General features: G+C 43.0%; 1 protein-coding gene across 7 annotated transcripts in view; it reads left to right on the top strand.

Moving 5' to 3' along the window:
* The window catches only part of DENND1A (DENN domain containing 1A), a 176,318-nt gene that overhangs the window by 85,948 nt on the left and 66,960 nt on the right, over nucleotides 1-23,410 (top strand). For 5 of the 7 annotated variants that reach the window (XM_089534724.1, XM_089534725.1, XM_089534722.1 and 2 more), the window contains 5 exons: nucleotides 8,083-8,152; nucleotides 8,506-8,586; nucleotides 11,781-11,834; nucleotides 16,034-16,144; nucleotides 20,551-20,651. In XM_089534724.1, coding sequence (XP_089390850.1) covers nucleotides 8,083-8,152; nucleotides 8,506-8,586; nucleotides 11,781-11,834; nucleotides 16,034-16,144; nucleotides 20,551-20,651 — 417 coding nt within the window. Of the gene's footprint in view, nucleotides 1-8,082; nucleotides 8,153-8,505; nucleotides 8,587-11,780; nucleotides 11,835-13,618; nucleotides 13,636-16,033; nucleotides 16,145-20,550; nucleotides 20,652-21,588; nucleotides 21,807-23,410 lie in introns of those variants that run through there. The other 2 variants (XM_089534726.1, XM_089534727.1) reach the window with 2 other exon arrangements.

Below are 23,410 nucleotides of genomic sequence, written 5' to 3'. Positions count from 1 at the left end.
CCTGCATTGTCGAAACTGAACAATTAGGGCTTGTGTCTTAAGGAACTGTGTTAGTTTGTTCTGAGGTAGGTGAGCTAGCAGCCCATCAACATGCATAGTTGTTGCTATGGCAATGTGTGTGTATAAGTAAGGGCACAACATACCCCTTGCAGGAGTGTTTCTTAAGCTTGCAAAGTGTGTGATTGTGTCACTATAGTGGATTGAGAATCTGCAAGGGCAGAATGGAGAATTAGCAATGGGCAGAGCCACAAAACATGTTCAGGCACATTTAGGGTAGGCAGGAGGGTTACCAAAGAAAAGGGACTTGTGCTTATTAGAAGTGGATGGCCTGGGACTTAGCATAGATGTAATTTCTTGCAAGTTTGTTCCAGCAAAAGATGGTAGAGAATTGTCCCTTTCCCCACGTGTACAACGTGTTAATAAAAACATGGCGGGTGTCGAAGGTCTTGTTGTTTGACCTAGCTTTTGTCAGATGGAGGGCAGACTTAATTGCTGTCTTTCTGGCATAATAGATTTATATAAATAAAATAGGTGCTTATGGATTTCGCTTAAGCACAGTGTTGTTCTCATGCCAAAATGAAGAGTGGGTGGAATGAGGATGATAGAAGTCCCCTTGCATCTTCTGCGCTGGGAATGTTTAAGTAGAGGCTGGATAGCCATCTGTCAGGGATGTTAGAGCTGTTTCTTGCATTACAGATGCTGCGTTGAACTGGCATTTAGCTAGATGGTCTCCAGAGTCTCTTTGGGCTCTGTGGCCCCAAACCTATGGATTATGTTTTGGGACTAGTTCTGGGTCAAATAGTTGTTTTGATTGCAGGAGGAGGGAATGTTATGCTATCCTGATAAAAAATAGAAGTGTTTAATCTCTGACTAGTAATTTTTCATGAATAAAAATGCAGCTGCACCTCCTGGTTGCAGTGAACATCTTAGTGAGCTTGCTTGCCATATCGTCCTAGGAGAGGGGTGCAATAAATGAGTGGGCTTTGCTTTTTCTGCCCCTTGGCAAAATGACATGCTCCAGGATTATGCTGTTCCACCTTGGACACAAGATTGCCAGGGGTTGAGGGCTCGGCCCCGGATTCCCAGGTGAGCAACACAGTTAACCTTGTCTCCCCATTGCCCCCCGCTGCCAGCCCACTTGTGAAGCAGCCACCCTCTCACACCCACGAGGCATTTTTGCACCTTCTCTTCGTTACACCTGACCTTGGGAGCGCTTGGTACTGGGAGATAACCTCTGCGATTTAGAAGATCCCGTGCCTACCTCTCTGCCATTCTAATGAGCTCTTTAAAAAGGAAAAATCAAAGGGATGTTAATGGTGGAATCTTCACATTTCAAAGGGAAGGATATTTATTATACAAACCTCCGACTCATTAGGAATGTCTCGATGTGAGAAGAAACAGCTGCTTCAGCTGGGGAGGGGGAGAAATATCCTCCCCCCCCGCCTCTCTCTTTAAAAGATTGGCAGAGATCAGCTAATATTTAAATTTTGTTTCTCACTGAACTGTATAGCAAATCCTTCGGCACATTTTCACATGGTCTGTTGTGCTGCGTTCATTAAAAACAAAAATAATACCCAGAAATATTTGTGTTCCTTCTAAAAACGTGTTGTCAAGCAACACTCCTCCCATAACACAAGTTGGCTCTGTACTGAACATATGAATCCCCTTCCTCTTGTCAGACCATCGATCCATCCCTGGGGTTGCCCTGGCTTTTTTATTCACTCATCAACCCATTCACCAAATGAAAATTTTATTCATCAGATGCAATTTTTGGGCCATATTTTATTTACACTCTGTCAAAAATGTGTGTATGCTCTGAGTCTGGCCAATTTTAACTGTGCATAAATCAAAGGACAGATTAGGGAGCAGTCCTCCCAAGAGAGGATCACCCGTGGAATTGGTAAATCAAATGTTTCGTCACTGAAATGGGAAAGCTACTGTAAATTGCAAGAGAAAAGAAGAAGTAAGGCGATTGATAGCACTACCATCCCCGCAACCCAGTTGAATATTGTTGAGTATTGAGGATCCACATTGAACTCTGGCTCAGATTAAACCCTGGATATAATGACCAGTCTTCAGTCGTGGTCATTCAGATGCCTTGGAGATCTCATGAGAGAGACACAGGAAGCGTTGCGTTTCCTGTTGTTGTTTATCCCTAGTATCTGGCACTCAGAGAATTATTTATAGACTTCATTGAGATTTCATGTTTAGCCTTTTGAATATTTTTGGCAGATGGTGAGCATCCGCAGAAGCCAAAAGATAAAAGAATCCCTCACCAGGCCATGTCATGCTTAGGCAGTAGTAATTCATGTGAGGAAATGGACCCAGCCATATTGTCCTTCGGCATGTGCTGTGCTGGTCCTGAGGCCATATTTTACCCTGGAGAAATGGATTTCCAATCCTCTGTTTATCTCCTTTGGGATGGTTGTAAAGTTTGATGACCCAAGAAGAAGACAGTCTCTGGAGCTTTCTGACCCAGCAGTCTCCTATCTCTGCAGGCTTCATGTTCAACAGCTGATCTGTGAGGCTTGTGAAGTTCTTTGTTTGCTTTGTGAACACTTGAAGGTTTTAATTTGTGGCTGGTAGGAGCTTTGCACTTTATAACAATAAAATGTAAGCCCAGGCATTTGTAACAGATAAACTGTTAGCTCCAATGTGTTTGCCTAATGACAATTTTTTAGATCCGTTCTACTGTGGGCTATTCTTTTTTATTAGTAGTATTTACAAAATCTTGGTGGATTAAGTCTGGTTCAATTAGTTAACGAAGAACAATGGATCACATACCTTCTGCCAGAAAAGCATATGGAATTATTTGCTGTTTTGAGCTGGAAAGGGTCATTCATGGAGGAACAGCTTAAAATGCTGCTGACACATTTATGATCCATGGGTTTTGTTTTGTTTTTTCCTTTCAGTTTGCTCTTTGAAAAGGAGTCACATCTCCCCCTCCCAGCTTGCCTGATAAAGTCTGCATGGATAATTATAAAGGACATTTCTATTAACCCCTCAGGGCTATTGTATGTGGTTGGAATAATTCTTAATGTAATTGTTAAGTTTACACCCTTTTGCAGTAGAAAAACATACATTTTCCTGATGCTTAAAATGTTTCCGGGTACTTTTGTGTCGAAACTAGATGTGACGTTTTCTTCATCATTTGCCCTTGCACAATTAATGTGGGGAGGGGAGGCTTTACTGTCACAGGGGCTGTACACACATATATATGCAAGTATGTACTGGACTGAAACTGACCTGTCTAGGTCAGTATTTGTCTGCTTACTTGGCCTTGCGATGGCTCTTTGGGATAGAAATCTTCCCCAGCACTACCTAAAATGCTAAGGAATGGGCCTGTGACCATGCCATGCACGAACTCACAATCAAAGCATCCTCAACAAATAGCCATCCAGTCTCTGTTTAAAAACCTCCAAAGAAATAGACTGAGGGAGTGTGACTTGCCCAGTGCATTTCTGTGGCCAAGCAGGGATTTGAACCCTGGTCTCCAGAGACATGGTCCCAATGCTGAAACCTCTACACCATGCTGGCTGTCTTCCCCTTTTTGCTTGGGTGAAGTGTTACCTTGCTTTCCTAACCTGAACTTGAGTCCTTAGGAAATAAAGAAAGACGGGCTTTCTTCCCCCCTTCCTGGTAGTCAGAAAAATGTGTGGCCTTGATGAGGTGATGAATCCTTCCTTTCCATGTGGAGAGCATGGTTGGTGGACTGTGGAGGCAGATGGTGAGTGGCGAGAGAGAGAATAGCAGGAAGCTCACTTGGCTCTAGTACAGGATTTTCATCTGGGAAGCAGCAGTCAGCTTCACTGAAGGTAACTTCGTCTTAGCTTTCATTGCATGGATTGCATTCTGCCCTGACCCTCCATGCTTCCTTTATGCCTGTGCAACAGGCTCAAAGAAGGCAACACGAGAACTCCTCTGCCAGTTTACACTGGAAACATTTGTCACGGTGTAAAAATTTTATGGTCAAAACCAGATTCATTGTCTGCTCAGTGCTGCTGGAATGCATATGGCTTTTGCCCAGAAAAGCTCATGTCCTCATAAGTTTGCTAGCCTTTGTGGTCCACAGGGATCCTTCGAGTCTTGCAGCAAAAATAACAAAGTGCACACAAAAACAACGTCAACAACATCCCCTAACATGGCCCAACAAACATGGCTCCTCTCCTGGAAGTCGTAAAATCCAGTCACAGTACACAAGCTACTGAATGAAGCAGTGTGAGATGCATGCAGCAGAGGGAAGGCAGACCTAGCCTGGTCATAAAAATCCAGTGTTTCTTGGTGCCCACTCTTTTTAAAGACAAACAAGCAGGCTTCCTTCAGACAGGCCTGGCTCCAGGCTTAGTGGCTGGTTTGTTCAAGGAAAGGGAGAGAGGGAGAGGGAGGCAGCCCCAGAAACGGAGGGACCACAAGCTGTCTGTGTGGCTGCATTGCATTCTCCTCATTTCTGGTCAGTATGGTCCAATTTGGGCAAGAGGCCCAGCGGTCAGGGCAGAAGAAAACTATGTCATTCCTAGATAGGCAGCAGCGGTCTTGTCCTCCAGTGACACTCTGATTTATGATCCCTAGAGTCTTTGAACTCCTGTTGCCTGGCCCAATCGCTTGCCTATCCCTTACATTAATGTTCCTCGAACAAGATTGTTCTTCCAGCCCCTGGCCCTGGTTTTTTTTTGTGGCAGAGCTCTGGGCAATTTCAGCATGGAGTGCTTCTCTTCCTTTGTTTAACCTCTGACCTGTGAAAACAAGAGTTAATCAAAAGTTCTGAGGTAGCTAAGAGGAAGAGGAAGTGTTTGGTTACAAATTAAATATGAGCAAGCCATGCGCCATAAATCCCTGATGGAGCTACTAGTTTTTTTGGTACTTCAGTCCCATGCGGAGCAGGGTGTTGGGGTTATAAATCCAGCCCCTGGGTTCGGAAAAAGAAAAATGCAAAGTAAGTCTGACAGGCGGTCTTTTCCCAAGATAACTTCCTCCTCCTCCTCCTCCTCCCTGGTCAGATGACAGAAGTTAAGGGAACATTCAAAGGTTTTGTTAGGCAATGTCTACATGGGAGCAAAGCAAGAAGAAGGCTCATGCCATTGGTATCCCTATTTGTAGTGAAGGCCACCAAGCCAAAGGGAGCCTGACAACCCAGAAGATAGCAGTAGCATTTACATTTCTATACAGAACTCAGCACTCTATGTAGTTTACAATCTGTAAGCCAATTGCCCCCAACAACCTGGGTCCTCATTTTACTGACCTACGAAAGGATGGAAAGTTGAGTCAAACTCGGAGCCCTGTCTGGGATCGAACTCATAACCTTGTGTCTGCAGAAATGGCAGGATATCAAAAGGTGATCTGTTTGAGTGCTAAGGTACCTGAGGCCAGACCTGAAAGGTGCTTATAGCAAGAAAGAACAACTTTTTATGATATTTATTATCTCACTGCGCTCTGGCTTTTGAAACTTGTCATGAACCATTTCTGTGAAAGAGCAGCTGCTACTTTTTCCTTATCTTTAAGATTTAAAAAAAACCCACAGCAACAAAATGCCTTGCTTGTTTCATTGTGTATTTCACTGACCTGACTCAGAAGCACCACCACATTCATTGAGGGACAAGAGTTTCTTTTTCGGGGACAACTTGGAGTCCTTGTTGATGTTTTCAACCCTGGATTTTTTGGTTGGGCATGAAGAAGCTGGCAGAAATATGTTTCTCCCTATTCCCCGTGGGGCTTCTTGGTGCATTGAAATTGGTCCACGTCTCTAGATAACTGCTTAAGGCAGAACGTCTGTTGCATTCTTTCCCCAGATGAAAGGGCAGCGCAGGCCCCCCGGGAAAAGCGTTGGCGGTTGGTTGCGAGAGCCTATTTAGAGGAAAGGGAGCTGGTACACGGTTGCTTAGCAAAGTGAGCCCAGCTCCCCAAAGGCACACTTCGGTATGTTTTGATACTTACACCTTGGAGAAAACCATAGGCAGAGCATCTAAACCTTTTGTCAGATGTGCTGGCTTTAGTCCCGCCGTATGTGCCAATATTTCTGTTGGCTGTTTTGTTAATAAACCTCCTGTTTGAAACTGCTAAGTTCCCGTTTTTCTGGAAGTTTAAATGCCCCGTATCTGTGGAAGATTCAGTTCTATTCCCCAGGTAGCAAAGGTGCCTGAAGGCCCTGTGTTGCATCAATGCCACCTTCAGAGAATAAAAACACTAAACACACAGATCCACTGCAGCACACCGACGGTTTCCTTTGTCGCCTTCACCAATCCAGATACTGCAGCTAGAGATGCAAAGTTCCCAGAAATTTTGAAGCCATGGTGGTGGGAATTCCCAGTGTTTCTTTTCCTGAAAATTTCAGAGCAATTTAAATACAGGGAGGACTTATTTTCATATCAAAGTAAAAGGGTTTCCCCACTGCTTTAGGAACATGAAATGCTTCATTCATATGTTACTTAACATATAAAATTTAAAAATACCAAAGCCTTAGGTTTGCCTCAGGAAGATTGTGAAGATATTGTATACTGTATTTGAAACTATTGCAGTTTGTGCTACCTAATGTCATGTCAAAAGTAAGAAAAAATCGGAAAGAGAAATGGCAGATTTTGTTATCATCCAACTGAAGTATATGATTTGCACAGTAACAGTCTCATAAGTCAAAATGTTAAGGACAAGGCTAGCATTGTACTTGAGTAAAAAATTGAATTCAACATTGAAAGTATTGAACTCTTTGGTAGTGTAATAGTCTCACAATTAGTCTCACAATTAGACTGTTACACTACTTTTATGCTCTTCTGATGAAGACAGCTACACCTACTAGGTGCAGAAATCTTGGATTTTAAGATTGTGTGCGTTTACAATATTCATTGCTCTTCTCTAAATGTGTTGATTTGTTACCTACAGATCTTCATACTACATAGTTCTTGGCATTTTGAACGAGTAAAACATCGTCTCAAAAACATTCACGAAGACATTCTTATCTTGAGAGTTTTTTCTCCTATGTTTGCCAAACTTTCCAATTTTTCCACTGGAAAAAAATTGGCTTGCGTTGGGGAAGGACAACCAAATGCAAACAGGAGTCCCACCCCTGAATTTCTCTGTCCCCAACCCACCCACCACCCAGCGTTCATGTCTTCAGTGCTTGACGGTTGAGTGTTTACCAGATTTCTTCCTAAACTCTGAGCCAGGCAGGCTCCTGTTCCAAGGAGGCCTCTTTCCTTCTTATGGTGGCTCTTGACTCTATTGAGGTTTGTGAAATTTAAAAATGGGAAGCAGGACTTTATTGTCCCTCTAATCCCACTGGAATGTTTATATTGTGATGACAAAACTTTGTGATTCTGTTGGCAGGCCAGTAAGCCAATTGGTCCCTGGGTTTTCTTGGAATGTTTTTAACAGCCGCGATAATGCTGTCACACAATGTGAAAAGTTAAAGTCTTTATCAGTGTTGGGTCTATAAGCTACCGAAATTTTACTGTAGCTTTTGCAAGCTACAGACAGATGTTAATAGTCATCCCCTGTTCCTGTTACCTGTCACTGCTGCTACATCTCACTTCATTTATTACCTTAGCTTGGCTGGTGGAGCACCCGCTCCTTTGCCAATGACAAAGGCAACTGTGCTTTGGATAAGCCCTGGTGGCCCTTTTCCCTTGGATACAGCTGAATGCTCCATTGTCCCTAGTGAGAAGAGGTGTAGGAATTCTCTTGGCTTCCCTTTCCAATGTCCATAGTTTTAATGACATTTGTGGCAGCGTTATTGTATAACCCAGCTGACCTCAAAAAACTATGCTATGGAAGTCCAATACCAAACCCCATTAAAGTGATCTGTGATCTTGCAGCACACACCAGTGGAGGACTTTGTTTCTGTAAGATCACGTTTCAAGAATGATCAGCATATTCATCTCTCTCTCTCTCTCTCTCTGTTGCTAATGGTCTTAAATCAGTGATTAATGTGTAAAGGAATATAGAGAATGCTCCTGGTGCCAAAGAACTGGCAACTGAAGCATTGCTGTGTTTAACAAGCATTGCAACATTTTAAAAACAGTTTTTGTGGACATTCTGTAAAGTAAAACAATGTTGTTGTTGTTAACCTGTGCGTTCAATTTTTCCCCCTCACAGTTACCTCCCTTGGTTTGAAGTCTTTTATAAGCTGCTCAACATCTTGGCTGACTATACAGCAAAAGGACAGGTAAGCTTTCAGAGTTCTGCTACTATTTTAACTGTATGGTGTACATATATATGCATATGGGTTTGGATGTGTTTTCTTGCATGTATGCCAATGCACATACAGGCATACCTGTAAAAATTGTATCAGTAGCCAAATCGGAGGCATCCTAGCCTTACACACAAATCTTCAAACTGGCACATCTATGAAATTATCATGTGCCATATGATATTATATGAAGGAGACAGTCTGTTTCAGTGGTATTCAGGATGAAGACATTTTTCTATGTCAGTGTGGACCTTTCTCACATACATTGGGGTGGTAATTATACTTTCTTCCTCAGCAAAACACAATAAAACTTGTTTTGTTTGTTTCAGGACAGTCAATGGTATGAACTTTTAGAAACGCTTTATAAACTGCCCATCCCTGAGCCTGCCACTTCTGTTCATCTCAGCGTGGTAAGTAGGAAACCTAATATCCAGGGATGGTGGAATCGCTTTCTTTGCTAAAGCTGCAATCCTGTATCCACTTACTTGGGCTTAAGCTCTATTAAATTCAGTGGGATTTATTTCTGAGGAGATTTGTTGGATTACACTGTAAATTGAATGGAAAGCATAAAGCTGGATGCACACACATACGTCCAGCCTAGTGCAGTAACTTTTAAAAACCATTTTTCTAACAAATATCCCACCCATCTTCAAGAAACACTGCTGATAACATAGTAAAAAGATGTATGTAGTGGACAGTTTAAAACAGAGGCAGCTATTAAAATTCAGTGATGTGATGTGTTCTCACTGTCAACAGGGTGGCCCCATTCAATGGCACCCTGGAATTCTCATTGGCGTCAGATACTTCAGAAGACCATGTCAACCTAAAGCAGATAGAAGAGTCCTGGCATAATATCATCCGAGTTCCTTTTCCTTCTTTTGCCACATTCTAGCTTCCATCTACCAATTAGCCCTTACTTAGAAGATGTCACTTCTGTTTGACCACCTCTTCATTAAATTATAAGGCAACGTAGCTTTTAGTATCCATTTTGATGGGACTAATTTAGGTAGGTTGCCAAGTGACTTTAGTAGCACTTTTGTCAGAGTGTATCTGTTTTCTTGGCAGCACTTAGTAAGACAGAAAGAGTTTGAAAACTCAGCATCAGCTTAGATCCACTTTTGATCCTTCTTGTGCAGTTTCCAAGCAAGCACTGGCTCCACAGAGCTTCCTCTGGGTCATTTGCTCTTTGGTGTCAGTCAGTAGTAGGAACTGTTTAGCCTGTATGAGAGACACCTCAGTTTTATCAAAGGGAGACATTTCCCTAACAGCCCACCTCTTTCTTGCTGAGGACAGAGTTTTTCTAAAGCAGGGGAAAGAGGGGCAGATGCTTTGGCTGTCATATTCTGATGTACCAAAGGAACGATCTTTACCTTTCTTTGCTATTGATATTTCATGGGCAGTGGAGCAGGAGAAGGATGTGAAAGGAGCTGAGAGGTTGTCCTGCTTTCAGGCTCTGTCTGCCTTAGCCTGCCTGCTTCCATACCAAATCATATTTTTCACAATTATGACTCCACCTGTTCCTACATGTTCTGCACCGTGCCATTCTTTTTTTCAGCATGCTTCCCCTTTTCCTGGCATATTGCCCCTTTCTAACCAAATGAAAACAGCGACAGGTTTGGAATCTGAGGGCTGCATTGTACCTGTTTCAGCATCTCTCATGAGCTTCAGCTGCTGGGTGTTTCAGCCCATATGCTGTTTGCAAGGTGCTGAAATGTCAGATAAACAACAGATATAGGACAGATTCTCATAAAAGCACAACACTGAATTAAAATAGCATCAGTTCAAGGAATCACAGCCCCACACCTAGAAATGGCCACTATAAATAATAAATAATAATAATAAAATTTTTATTTGTATACCGCCCTTCCAAAGATCAGAGCGGTGAACAACATAATAAAGTCAAATACAGTAAAACACAACAAAATACACATAGCAAATACAATAAGATACACAGAATACACATATTAAAAACGAATTAAAAAACCCCATCAGCCAACCATCTTGCCAACAAAAGAGGGAGGAAGGCCAGCTGGAACTTCATTCGGGGAATGCAGCTTGGAATAAGAAGGTTTTTAAATCCCTTCTGAACTGAGCCAGGGAGGTGGCCGAGCGGAGCTCTGTGGGCAGCATGTTCCAAAGGGCCGGGGCGGCGATGGAATACGTCCTCCTCGTTGTGGAGGTAAGCCTGGCCCCTGGAACCCTAAGTAATTGCTGCCCAGAAGTTCTGAGGGTGCGGGGCGGAATGTATGGGGAGAGGCGGTCCTTCAGGTATCCTGGGCCCAAGCCATATAGGGCTTTATAGGTAATCACCAACACCTTGTACTGTGCCCGGAAGCGAATAGGCAGCCAATGCAGGTCTTTTAGCACAGGTGTAATATGGCTGGCCCTGGAAATACCAGTGATCAGCCTGGCTGCCATATTCTGTACCAGCTGTAGCTTCCGGGTTTGGTATAAGGGTTGCCCCATGTAGAGCGCGTTGCAGAAATCCAATCTAGAGGTTACCAGAGCATGTACCACTGTTTCAAGGTCCCTCTGGGCCAGGTATGGGCGCAGCTGGCGAATAAGCCGAAGCTGGTAACAGGTGCTCTTGACCGTCGCATTCACCTGAGATGTCAGGTGAAGCGGCGAGTCAAGAAGCACCCCCAGACTGCGCACGGAGTCCTTCACAGGAAGCGTGATCCCGTTCAGGACAGGTGGAACCACCGCCATTCCTGGACCAGGGGAACCTATCACAAGTACCTCCGTTTTCTCTGGATTCAGACTGAGTCGGTTTTCCCTCATCCAGCCCATTACCGACTCCAGACAGGCCACGAGAGGAGAGACGCCATCCTCAGTCACTGCATCAGTCGGAGACATAGAGAAGACTATTTGGGTGTCATCAGCGTACTGATAACCCCGCGCCCCATGTCTCCGGATGATCTCTCCCAGCGGTTTCATGTAAATGTTAAAAAGTGTGGGAGACAGAATGGCTCCTTGAGGGACCCCAGATGTAAGGGCCCTCTTATCGGAGCACACGTCTCCCAGCTGCACCATCTGGAACCTCCCAGAGAGGTAGGACCGGAACCACTGGAGCGCAGTGCCCCCGATTCCCACCTCTACCAGGCGCTCCAGAAGGATACCATGGTCTATGGTATCGAAAGCCGCTGAGATGTCCAAGAGCACCAACAGGGACACGCTTCCCCTGTCGATGCCCAGACGGAGATCATCAGTTAATGCAATTCTCCATCTATTTGTTCCTTGTGTATAATATTAGGAGCTGTGGAAACCTCTGAAACTGTGGTATGGAATCCCCCTGTACATCCCATAGATCTTATGTTTGGTAGATTCTTCTCACACATTTTCAGGTGTCTCCACTTCTACTTTAAGAATCGCCCAATTCTCTGGTGTCGCTTAGCTTTGCAGTTTGTACCTCAGCAATACATATGTTTTCAGCCATTTAAGAAGAAGGAGAAGAACAAGCAGCATACTGGTTAAGACTGAAGATCTCTCTGGTCCAGCATTCTGTTGCCACAGGGACCAGCCAGATGTTTTAAATAAATGCCCAATGTTTGATGGTGCCATAAAAGGGCCATAATATTTTCTCTTTCCTTCCTACTCTTCCTAGCACTCTTACTTTACTGTGCCTGACATCAGAGAACTTCCCAGTATACCTGAAAATGTGAGTAACTTCTGTGTTGTTTCTCTGAAATATCGCTTGGCTCAGGTGGTTTAAAATATACCACACAGAATTTCAGAAACCACATATTGGGGAGCAAGAGAATGTCAGTCAAAGATACATGACATACATCTCATGACACATGAAAGTACTTGTGGATGAAAGTGTGCATGTGTGTTTGTACAAGAATGAGGGAGAGAGAATTTGAAGGGTTTAAAAGTTTTAAAGCTTTCCTTTTTGATACGATATATAAACATTTGGGTTGAATCTCCTGGGTTCTCAGAACTTTCATCTTGACAGAGGTTTGGTCCAGCCTTTCAGCTTCTGTGAAGCACTACTCACTGAATGTTGGCTGTGCTATTTGTAACAGTTGCTTGTGGTATCCCTTTTTCTTGAGGACATCAGCGCCTCTGTTTTGGGACATCATCTTGCTCAGCTTTTGTATACAGAACATAAAGAACAGGCTGTTACCTGGAAAGGATGTCAGAACAATCTTTGTCGAATTCACAGAACCTGCACTCCTTCCTTGCTCTAGAGGAGGAATGAACAAGTCTTCACCCTCCAGATGTTTTTGGATTGCAGCTCCTGCCAGCCCTTACCATTAACTAGGGATTGCATGTGTGCAAGTCTGTATATTGTTCACCCATGTGCTAGAGAGAGAGAGACATTTCTTGCAGTGGTTATGAAGACAGTGAGAGAGAAGATGTAATATGCTATGTTATATGCTGGAGATGGCTGTTATCTCATTAACTTTGATAGTGTAAGGAAAGGGCCATGACTCATTGATGGAGGACCTGCCTTGCATGCAGAATGTCCAAATTTAATTCCCCAGCATCTCCAGGTAGATCTGGGAAAGACCTCTCTCTGAAAACCTGGAGAGTTCTCACCAGTCAGTGTACATAATAGCAAGGTGTTAGACTAGTGATCTGACTTAGTATAAGGCGGCTTCTCATATTCTTCTTTTATTCAGCCCTTACTGAAGAACCGTGCAGGCTGGAATTTTACCTTATTTTTAAGTGAAGGATAATAGCTTGTGGTGCAGCAGATACTTAGCATGCAAAAGCCCCGAGTTCAGTCTCTAGCCTCATCGGTAGGGCTGGGAGCGCCTGAAATACTGGTGAACTGCACCTCTTAATTTAGAGCCTATATTTTGAACAGTACTTAGCTAGTTTAAACTAAGTTTGAACCAGGAATGTGACTCTGTATGAAGCAGTTTCATTCGTTCCCGTTTGGATAAAAATCCATTTTTAAAAATTAAACACCTGACTATTTTTATTAGATAATTAGAACATAATTATGTTAGCTGTTCTATTACTCTCTAAAGTAAGCCAGAGCCTCTATCAGATATATTGAGTTAAAACAGGCTTTTTAGCCTCAATGAAGAACAAAATTGATCATTTCTGAATTTGTACACTACTTATATGGGAGTATTATAAAGACATTGCGTCGGAAATGAGTTGAAGGCACGCAAGACATACATGCACATATGTGTTAAAAAAGAAGAAGTATGCAAAATGAATGTGAGGCTGGCTGTAAGAATGAAGCAGTTTAATTTATCTGTTTAGGTGTAAGGTGCCATAATTTAGTGGTCAGAGCTGAGCCATTATTTGGGAAATATATAAAGAAGTAAAAATAGGAATCTTGATTTAAATTGCCCTTTTTAATCTCTTGCTGACTTACATCATAAATTTAACTCTTTTCAATATAACTCTGTCCACCTTGTACATTCCTGTTATTTCCTTTGTGTAGCCATGGACCCCATGGATGACTTACACAACTGACCAGTCAGAAATCATCTATGTGGGTATGGGTACTTAACGTGTTCTTTTTTCTGTTGGGAGAAACATCTTTTGAGAGGGTACTTGGTTCAGGCTGCAAGTCGATAAAAGAGATGCACCCTAAAGAAATAACAGCAAGGTAGAGACTACAGAACCAGTCCTTATGTTCTTCCGGATGGCTGTGTTCATTTCTGCATGTTCATGCACAACACATTGGCTCTAGAAATACAGGCCTTCCCCCCCCCCCTCCGCTTCTTCTACACCGGTGTCTCTTCTGTCTGCCAGTGTTTATTGGCAGCAATCTCAGTATATGAGTCAACTTCCCATAACATTCAAGCAGTAGACATTCTGAATGCTTGTGAATCAAAGGATGCTATAAAAACGGAAGGCTTTGGGCCAGAAATACTTGGAAAAAAAGGTTTTTAAAGTTGCACATTCAGTCTGTGAAGTGGGTGTGACTTGTGGTACTTGAAGATTTAAAGAGTGTGTGTGTGTGTGTGTGTGTGTGTGTGTGTGTGAAAGAGAGTGTTGGGGAAGGAGCACCACAAAGCAGGGTGTGTTTGTGATGCTGTCATTGAATGGGGGGCATCCGAAAGAGCATCTGAAGGCCCGCTAGGGAAGAATATCAGAAGAATGGATGTGATAAAAAACATAGCTCTTTAAACTTTTATTTGGCTTTGCATGTTTGAATCTTGAAGCAAAGAGAAACAAATGCAAAACAAATGCAGAAGCTGGCCCTTGCTTTCTTGCCTGGCTTTCCCTTCCTCCTCCATATTCATCACTTTCATGCCCTGGACTCTTTCCTGGCTTTGTCTTGTGGTGCTCATCTAGTATAAGCGCCATGAAACATGGACAGCGCCTAGCACACTGTTATAAAAGTGAACGCTTGCAGCAGTATTATTTTACACGAGTACGTCTTGCACAATATATCTGGATGCTGTAAAGACGGCTTGAAAAGATCAAGAAGACTAAATTGTGCCACCAGAATTCATTTGAGCAAAGTTTGGACTTCAGCTCTTCAGCCCTTACTACTGGCCCTTAGACTTGTATAAAGATCAAAAAAATTTAACCACTCCTGTTCTGTGAAGCAAACGGCTTCTGTTTAGACAGAAACATCTTGCTAATCAGCACAGATGGCATAAGAACTACAGTGGGAAAAAATACTTGCCAGTTGAGGGGTTTTGATAAAATCTGTTCTCTCCCTCCCTCCCCATCCCTTCCCTTTCTACCTGGAAGAGTTAGCACCTTTTCCACCTCAGGCTGTCTCATAAGACCAGAATGGCATCAACACACTGACAAAGCCTCTGTTAACCAATGCATGTTTGTTGTTGTGTTTAATTCCTTTTTAAAAAAAACACACGAAGAAACACAGGAGAGCTTTACAAAGGCCATGATTAATTTTTTGGTCTGTAGCTTTCCCTTTGTATTTGGACAGCAAGCTGTGGAACATATTTCTGCACAGTATGAAGCTTCTTGGCAAACTTCTCAGGCCAAGTATTAGGTTTTGTTTTTTTTAGAGTTATCTGTCAAAAGTGCTAATGGGCTCTCGGTGCTTCTGCATGATTCTAAATCTGTTTGCTCTTTGTCATCTTTTGGGGCGGCTCAGAGGGGTACGATGGTGCACATGTATGTATTTGCACGTGTTTGTTTTGTTTACTTCATTTTCTAAATGTTTGTGGTCCTAGCTGCATTAATAATGAGCTTAAATGTGCTTTTATCAACATGCTTGTGATTGCTCTTTACCAATATATAGCAATATATCAGAGGAAGCATTCCCAAGAATGCAGCTCATCTTGGCTTTCTGGCCATCCATTCAGCTGTCATTCCTGGTCACTGTAGGATGAAGCTCTTTCTTTGAAACCTAGCAATAACAGCCCACTACTTGGCACAGTTTTGCTAAGACCTAGCTGCTAAATCCATGGAACAGTGCCTGGTGTCTTTCTGCACTCCATGTTTGTGTTACAAAGTCTGCAGCCAGAGAGTGGAAGGTCTCTAGAAGAAGCACCTGAGGCCTGGAAGTATAGGGTTCATTGGGAGAAAGGGTTCATTGGGACTAACAACCAGGACTTTTAAAATTGTTGTTGTTGTGTGGCTTCCAGATCATTTCTGATTTATGGCAACCTTAAGACAAACGTATCATGCAATTTTCTTGGCAAGTTTTTTCAGAGGGGGGTTTGCCATTGCCATCCTCTGAGGCTGAAAGAATGTGACGTGCCAAAGGTCACCCAGTGGGTTTTCATGGTCAAAGCCATGTCTTTATAGGTAGTCCAAATAAACCTCTAATTCTCACTTGCAAATCTCACACTGCTATCTTAGCATCTGTGCTTGTGCCACCTTACAGCAGCCAAGAAGAAGGGACATTTAATGTCTTTAAAAAAAACCCACAGAACATCTTATTAAAGTTTTGTCTTCCTTCCTTCCTAGAGAAATCTGACTGAGTATTTTGTAGCTGTCGATGTGAACAATATGCTGCACCTGTACGCCAGTATGCTGTATGAACGCCGCATCCTCATTTGCTGCAGTAAGCTGAGCACTGTAAGTTGGTGAGAAGTCACTTGCTCCCTTCAGGTCTCTCTGTGTGAAATCTGTCCTGGGGAATACTGGAGGAGTCAGAAGCAACCCAGTAGGCTACAGGTCATTCCTTCCAGAGCCAACTGGTGAGGCTGGCTGGTATAGCAGACAAGAATATTGGATGGATTTTATATTCAGTCTCCTTAGACAAACCACACAGATTTAGACTAACAGATTATGCACAAATGCTACATTTTCATGAGCAGCCCTTTGGTATAGTGGTCAGAACATTGCACCAGCACTAGAGAAAGCTGGGTCTAAGTGCATACTCGACCACGAAGCTCACTGGCTGAGTATGGATCATTCATTTTCTCTTATCCAAACCTCTACCTGACAGTGTTCATTCTGCTTTCGAGGGACATGAAATACAAATAAGATTTTTAAAAACCTAGATGAAGATGAGTACGTAGAGAGATCTGTAGCACCTCTGAGACTATCTGAAAGAAAGAAATTGGCAGCATGAGCTTTCTTAGACTTCAGTCTACTTCCTCAGGTGCATTTAGATGAAGATTAGTAAGTCTTTCTCAAAACGAAGGTATGGGGGCCAGATTCATGCCCTCTCTGTTTCTTTGTTGCTCCCAGTGTGCTTTTGGCCTTAGGCACAGACCTTCTTGCTGCCAAGACCACCTGGAGATGGATGCTTAGATTTCTGCAAGATTTAATAGCAGCCGTAGCAGCATACAGGGGCTTGCCAAAACTCTTTCAGGTTATAGGGGGCTTCACTGAGGCTTCTTGGCCTTTGAAGTACAGTTTTTCCTCTTGATGAAGGAGCTTTATAATAACATTTATGTGGCGTTAGCAATGCCCTGTTTTGTGTACCATATATCTATATCTATATATATATAGATATAGATATATAGATATTTCCCCTGACAAACGATGCTTTCAGATGGATCTCCTTCTGACCTTCTCTTGATGAACTCTGATGGCAGATGATAAGAACCGCATTTTTCGTAATTTTGTCTGATAAGGATGCAGGCTTAATGCTACTTAGGGTCCATCAAGTACCTGAGAGATGAAAGCTGCAGCACACTCAAAGGACAGTCTGCTCTAAAGATGGCCCTGCATCATTACTTTAAACACACACACATACAAACAAAACAGCACAATACTCCAGCTTGGTTTAGTTCAAGATTTATATTTCAAGGTTGTGACAGTCAATAAGCTTCTTCTTCCTTTAAAAAACAAAACAAAACTTCTTTCTTGCTCTGTAGATGTATATTGATTGGGATTTTTCAAAAAATGGTTTCCCTTGGTAAACTTTGAATAAAATGTGTTTTTCCTAATGTCTTTGACTTAAATGATTAAAAGGTGTTTTTCTGTAGTCCTGGCTATACTCTGCTGTCTGGTTTCTAAGTGACTGTGTAGTCTTTGGTCTGATTGTGACTGTATGACATTACAGCTGAATTCTACAAGTCCAGAAAAGCAATCTCTGGGGAGGGGGGTGAGGAGAACAACCCATGTTGAAAACAGAAAAGAAGAAAGGCAACACCTGTTGATACAAAGGATGGAGGAAATAAGTAATTGCTAAAAGTCATCTCGAACAATCTTTATGCCCGTTGTACTTAAATGCTGACACATTCTGGTAAGCAGACGCAAAAAGTCACTGAGAAAGTGACATAAGACCTGGTTGTGGACTGAGTTGGGGTATTCTTCTGGCAAAATTTCCAGGAAATGAGCAGCGCAAAGAACTAGTTGGGGTGCCTGTGTGTTGTGTTGTGTTGACGTTGTCTGACTGATAAAGCCCTACCAGTGTGGGAAAGCTAACCTGGGTCTTGGAGTTGCTCAGAGCCGAGAGAGTGGCCAATTAACACTGAACAAGTAATTAATGAGTGTCACCAAACCCCAAGAAGGAGGCTACTCTTGGTTTTTCCTTTCCTTTTCTCTGCAAGTGGCATTGTTTTCTCTTCAGAATCCAGCTGTCAGAAGCTGAGCTGCATATTCGCAGGCTAGACTTTTCACCTTTAACAGTTTTCCTCTGGTGATGTTCCCTATCACCATAATTCAGCAGAAGTCCCCTGAAACCTATGGAGGGCAGCTAGGCCACAGTAGAGCTAGTGTCTTCTCCACTGGTCATAGTAGGATTCAGGGAGAGTAACTTGCTTAAATGAAAATGGAAGTCATTGGAAGCTTAAGTGGGTGGTAAGTGTTGGCTAGAGCTACAGATGCCTCTCTGGGAATCTCTATAGTCCTTCAGTGCGACTTTTGGTTAAAGTTGGCTATAGGATTGTGCTGGAGGAGCTATAAATGCCTAGTGGAGGGTTCTCTCTGGGAATCTCTAGGTCCTTCAGTGCAACCTTTGGTTAAAGTTGACCATAGAGTTGTGCTGGAGGACCTGCATAATCCTAGAGAGAACATATTAATAAAATCTGTGTAAATAGTCTATTCTGTTTCCTTGTGGACAGCTGCTGATAAAACATATCCTTTCAGTTTCAACTTCCATAATAGGGATTTAATTGCTGCCTTGCAGTTCATGACAAGCTTTGTGGGCACCTTGACGTCTTCATGTCAGTCTGGGGCAATATCTCTGCTGCCCCCCCCCCCATCTCTGCCATTTTTATTACTGTGCCCAAAATTGTGATTTTTGCACATTTGCTCATTTGGGGTTAAATTCCAACTTAACTTTCTGCTGAGTTTACCAACCTGCTGTATGAAGTGAGGAATAAATCAACAACAAGCTTTTATTATTCAAATGAATTAATTTTCCACTATAGTAGGGAAGCCAGTATTTATAGTCACAAAGGAGTGTGGGGGAAAGTGCTGCATTAAAGCACATATTCAGCGCATGGGCCATTAGCTACTTGATCCCCGTTTCTCATTCTCTGCCCCCACCTTGTTTCTCCTAGCAGGAGATCTGCATTGCCGCGGTGGCTTGCGATTCAGGTGAAGACCACATCCCTGGTGGGGAACTGCAGTTAACAGGCTCCTTTTTTGTGTGTACAATGGTATAAAATAAGCTTTGAAGGATGCCATTTGAAAACAGTGAAAGGCAAAAGTTGGATCAGTTTGGGGTGTGTGTGTGTGTGAGGAATATTACTGGCTTCGGTAAACCCTTAATTCTTCTCTGGGTGGGTAAGAAAGAAGAGAAGGAATATCATAAAGACTTTTTTTACCCAAGAATGCACTTCAGAAAGTTACGTTGTGTGAAAGTATGGTACCGAAACTGTACTAGTCGACTTTGTATTGTGTTTTGCCCACTGTAACTAGTATAACGTTTCTCTGGCTGCAACAAAGCATAATGTTCTGGCTTTTGCATTAAGAAGTTTGTATCTCAGTCACTAAAAACCCACCGAGGGATTATACTTGGCATGTATGTGCAGCCTTTCCTTCAGTGCGATTGTGGGGGAAGAAAAGAAAAGGAAGGGAAAAAAATCCATCTGTTTTTCAAGTAGCAAATGGTGGAATCTATTTTTATTTTTTCTTTCTTTTTACGTCTGCTTTCCTTCATCAAGATTTTAAAAAATCCCTCTCTGTAGAGCATCCTGAAACCTTTGGCTTAACTCACAAATTGCAAATGGTCATGATTCAGCAGCGCAGCCACTCTGCAGCCAATATTTTATGATTCTTCTTAACTGCTAACAGTATCAAGCTCTTGAACAAGCAGGATGTAAGCAGTTAATTCAAAAGGGCTGGGCTAACTCTGTTCTGATTGTTTGTGTATTTTGTGATGGATGTCCTAGTCTAGATAAGGTTTCTGAATCCATGCATCAGTGTTCGCAGTTCAGAAGCTGGCTTGCTTTCATTTTATTTCCATTTATAACCTGTCTTTCATTTTAGAAAACAAAGTGCTTTTAAGGTCTCTAACATGAATAGCATCTTTGCTGACCAGACCCCTTTCAGTTAATGCTTTCTCAGAGCTAGTTGTAAAACTTTGCAAGTAATTATTTTGCTTGTAACACATTACTCTTTGGGGTAAGGAGGCAGTAACAATGGAGCTTTGGTAAATAAATAATGGAACAGTTGATGACATTGCCGACCTGTGTGTAACAAGTTATATTTACTCAACAGTTTTTATTGTTAGGTTTTGGGAACATTTTGAGTGGTTTTCCTTTTAAATAGGCCATTTTTGCACTTTTTAGGAAGTACTGTTACTTCTTTTTAACACACAACCCAGGTAAAAAGAGTAGGGGATAGTGCTGTTCAATAAATAAATTACTCAAAGTAACTTTTTAAGCCCTGGGTCTTAGAACACCTAACTTGGGGCAGATGTCAAGAGCAGTATTGTTGGTGCCTTCTTGCACAGATGAAGAACTCAGGGATGGTGTGTAAGGAGGATACACTCTTCATCTCAGAGGCGGTAATGCGACATGAAGGATGGTCTTGTTTCTTAGGCAGGAATGTGCTAATGTTGTTGGTTTTGTGCCTTTCAGTTAACCGCCTGTATCCATGGCTCTGCAGCTATGCTTTACCCAATGTTTTGGCAACATGTTTACATCCCTGTTCTGCCCCCACACCTCTTGGACTACTGCTGGTAAGAATTCCTCTCTTTTTCCATTGAATTTGCACTACGATCTTTTAGGTTTGAATTTAAATATTTCAATATTTTTTAAAGAAACAATCTTGTTGTTTTTGTTGGGTGCCTTCAAGTTGTTTCCAACTTACCGCAGCCCTAAGGGGAGCCTGTCACATGGTTTTCTTGGCAGGATTTGTTCAGAGGAGGTTTGCCCTTGCTTTCCTGCCCAGTGAGTTTCCATGGCCAAGCTGGGATTCAGACCCTGGTCTCCAGAGGTGTAGTCCAACACTCAAACCACTATACCATGGTTTGTATTTGGGGTGTGTGTGGGGTTTTTTCGGGCTATGTGTCCATGTTCTGGAAGAGTTTATTTCTGACGTTTTGCCTGCATCTGGGGCTGGCATCTTCAGAGAATGATGGCAAGGAGGTTCTCTGAGGATGCCAACCACAGATGCTGGTGAAACATCAGGAGTAAACCCTTCCAGAACATGAACACATAGCCTGAAAAACTCACAAAAAATATGGATGCCGGCCATGAAAGCCTTCGACTTTACACTATACCATGCTTACTCTCCATATAAGTGTTCAGATTTCTGACAGTTAGAGCTCAGTACCATAAACTGATGTTATTGCAAAGGCAGCCATTCCATGCAAACACAGTCCACAGGAAAAAATACGGAGAAACATTTTGTACCCATATTCAAACCCTTTGGAATCAGGACATCGACTGTGGCTATCTTTCCTGAAAATGTATATGTGGCTTATTTTGCTGGACTGTTCCTTCTCCCTTGCACCTCCACAAACATAGCAAATGTTAACAAGGCTACAGCAGCAAATGTTCAAGTGTGCAGGTGTATTAATTGTGGGGGGAAGAATGGGGTGGTGGTGGTGAGATGAGTGTTCATTTCTTCTCCAGGCTCCATTTGAAGGCAACCACCGCAGAGTCTCCCACTCTTCCAAAAACGGATCCGCTTGAGTCTGTCCAAAGTGCTCTGCTGCTGTGATCATTACCATTGTGGTGTGTTTGGGGACGGCCATGCCAAGCGCTTGGGGGACGTTGCTGCTTGCCGCTTCAGGCTTCCACAAGAAAATGACTTGCAGCAAAATACAATTATGCCAGAGGACCCAGCTATTTTCTCCCTTGATTACAGTATCCCGTTGGCAAAAATATTGGTTAGTTACATACATTTACTCAGCAGAGAATAAATAATGGTTTCTTGCTTCCCTCCTCTTGCCTGCATTATTCAACATATAAAGCTTCAAGGTTTGGCAGCAACTAAAATTTACCAATAAACACCTGCCACATTTTTAAGAATAGCTTTTGAAGTGCAGCTCACCCCACCCCCATCCATTGGCAACATCCCTACAATTTGCCAGCTAGGCTCACGCTGCTCCCATTTCTCTCAATCCCTAGTTAGCTTTGTGCTGCTCCTTGTTAATTTCACACTGAGGAACTGAGTGACAGGGGCAGGAATAGAGGGCTTTGCAAAGAGAGAACGTCCTGGTTTTGAAGAGCACCTGATTGACCTGGAGGCTGGCATCCAGCCGAGACTCCGCATGGATCTCTGGAGCTTTGGGGACCAAGCGGGGGAGAAGGGAGGCCTGTTTTCTTGCTGGAAAGGGTTGAAGAAAACCAGTTAGCTTGTCAGATTACTGTGAACAATGCTACAAGGAGCACCTTCCAATCTCTGAATAGTGTACAAAAGGTTGCTTCACTGGCAACTGGTCCAGATGCATCCCCAGATTAGGTGGACTAGTTTATATGTGCTGGTAGAGTGCTATGAAAGTTGAGGCTCTTTTTCTCTTGTAGCTGCCTCTGGGGAGCATCAGGATCCCAAAAGCACTGTGTGTGTCTCTCCGCTGCACCATTGTTACTGCCTAAGCTCTGAAGGCCCTCTTCAGGTGGTTCTCCCTTCCTAAATAATGCCATGTCTCCTTCATCCAAAATAAAGGATCATTTTGTGTTCCTGCTTCTCTGCCAACTAAGCCTCTAGGAGGGAAAATTCCCAGGGGTGTGTTATTTCATCTCACTGTTTTGTTTTGGCTTTTTTGAAGGAATGGGGACAAAACCAATGGCCATTGACACAGGAATTCCACAATTGAGAAGGAGATATAATAACCTAACCAGGTTTTAACTTTATCACCTTAACTACACTTCCGTGTCTCCCATCATTACCCACAAATGCCACAAAATTGGCATCTGGCAGATAACTTCATTATATCTGGCTTGTGCTTGTAAAATAAAAAAAAGGAAAGGGTGTTGGGGGGAGCGCTGGAGGAGAGACTTTCCCCGGTGCCTTCTGAGTAAGGAACCAGCAGGGATAACTAGCATTCTGAGTGAAGTGCCAGGAGCCTGAAACATGTAAATTTCAAGGAGGTTTGTTCCTCTGTGGATGATTTAAATGTTAAGTACATCCCCGTGTCGAAGAGACACGGAATGGAATCTAAAAACTATTATCTCCTGGAGAAATGAACCTTCCATTTCACTTGCTGTGCAGGAAGGGCCAGTTCCCAGTCATTTGCACAAGCAGCGGGTGCCCTTTCTCTGCATAATGGGCTGCGCGTCCATAATTAACACACGGAGGGAGGCCGCTACTGCCAGCTTTGCGTTCAGGTGCTCATGGCCGGCAGTTGTCAGGACAGCAGCGCCTACCACACAGGGGCCGCATTGCTGGGCCAGGAGATTAGGGCCACGCTGAACTTCCCGACAAAGGGGACTTAGAAAAGGGTTAAGCACATAGGCTCAGAGTTTGGAAGGCTAGGTGCAAATGGAGCAT

Source organism: Sceloporus occidentalis, unplaced genomic scaffold, assembly GCF_023333645.1.
Source record: "Sceloporus occidentalis isolate IW3139 unplaced genomic scaffold, rSceOcc1.0.p SCAF_8, whole genome shotgun sequence".
Lineage (NCBI taxonomy): Eukaryota > Metazoa > Chordata > Lepidosauria > Squamata > Phrynosomatidae > Sceloporus > Sceloporus occidentalis.
Note: the sequence above shows the minus strand (reverse complement) of the source record. Positions and strands in the feature narration are given on the sequence as shown.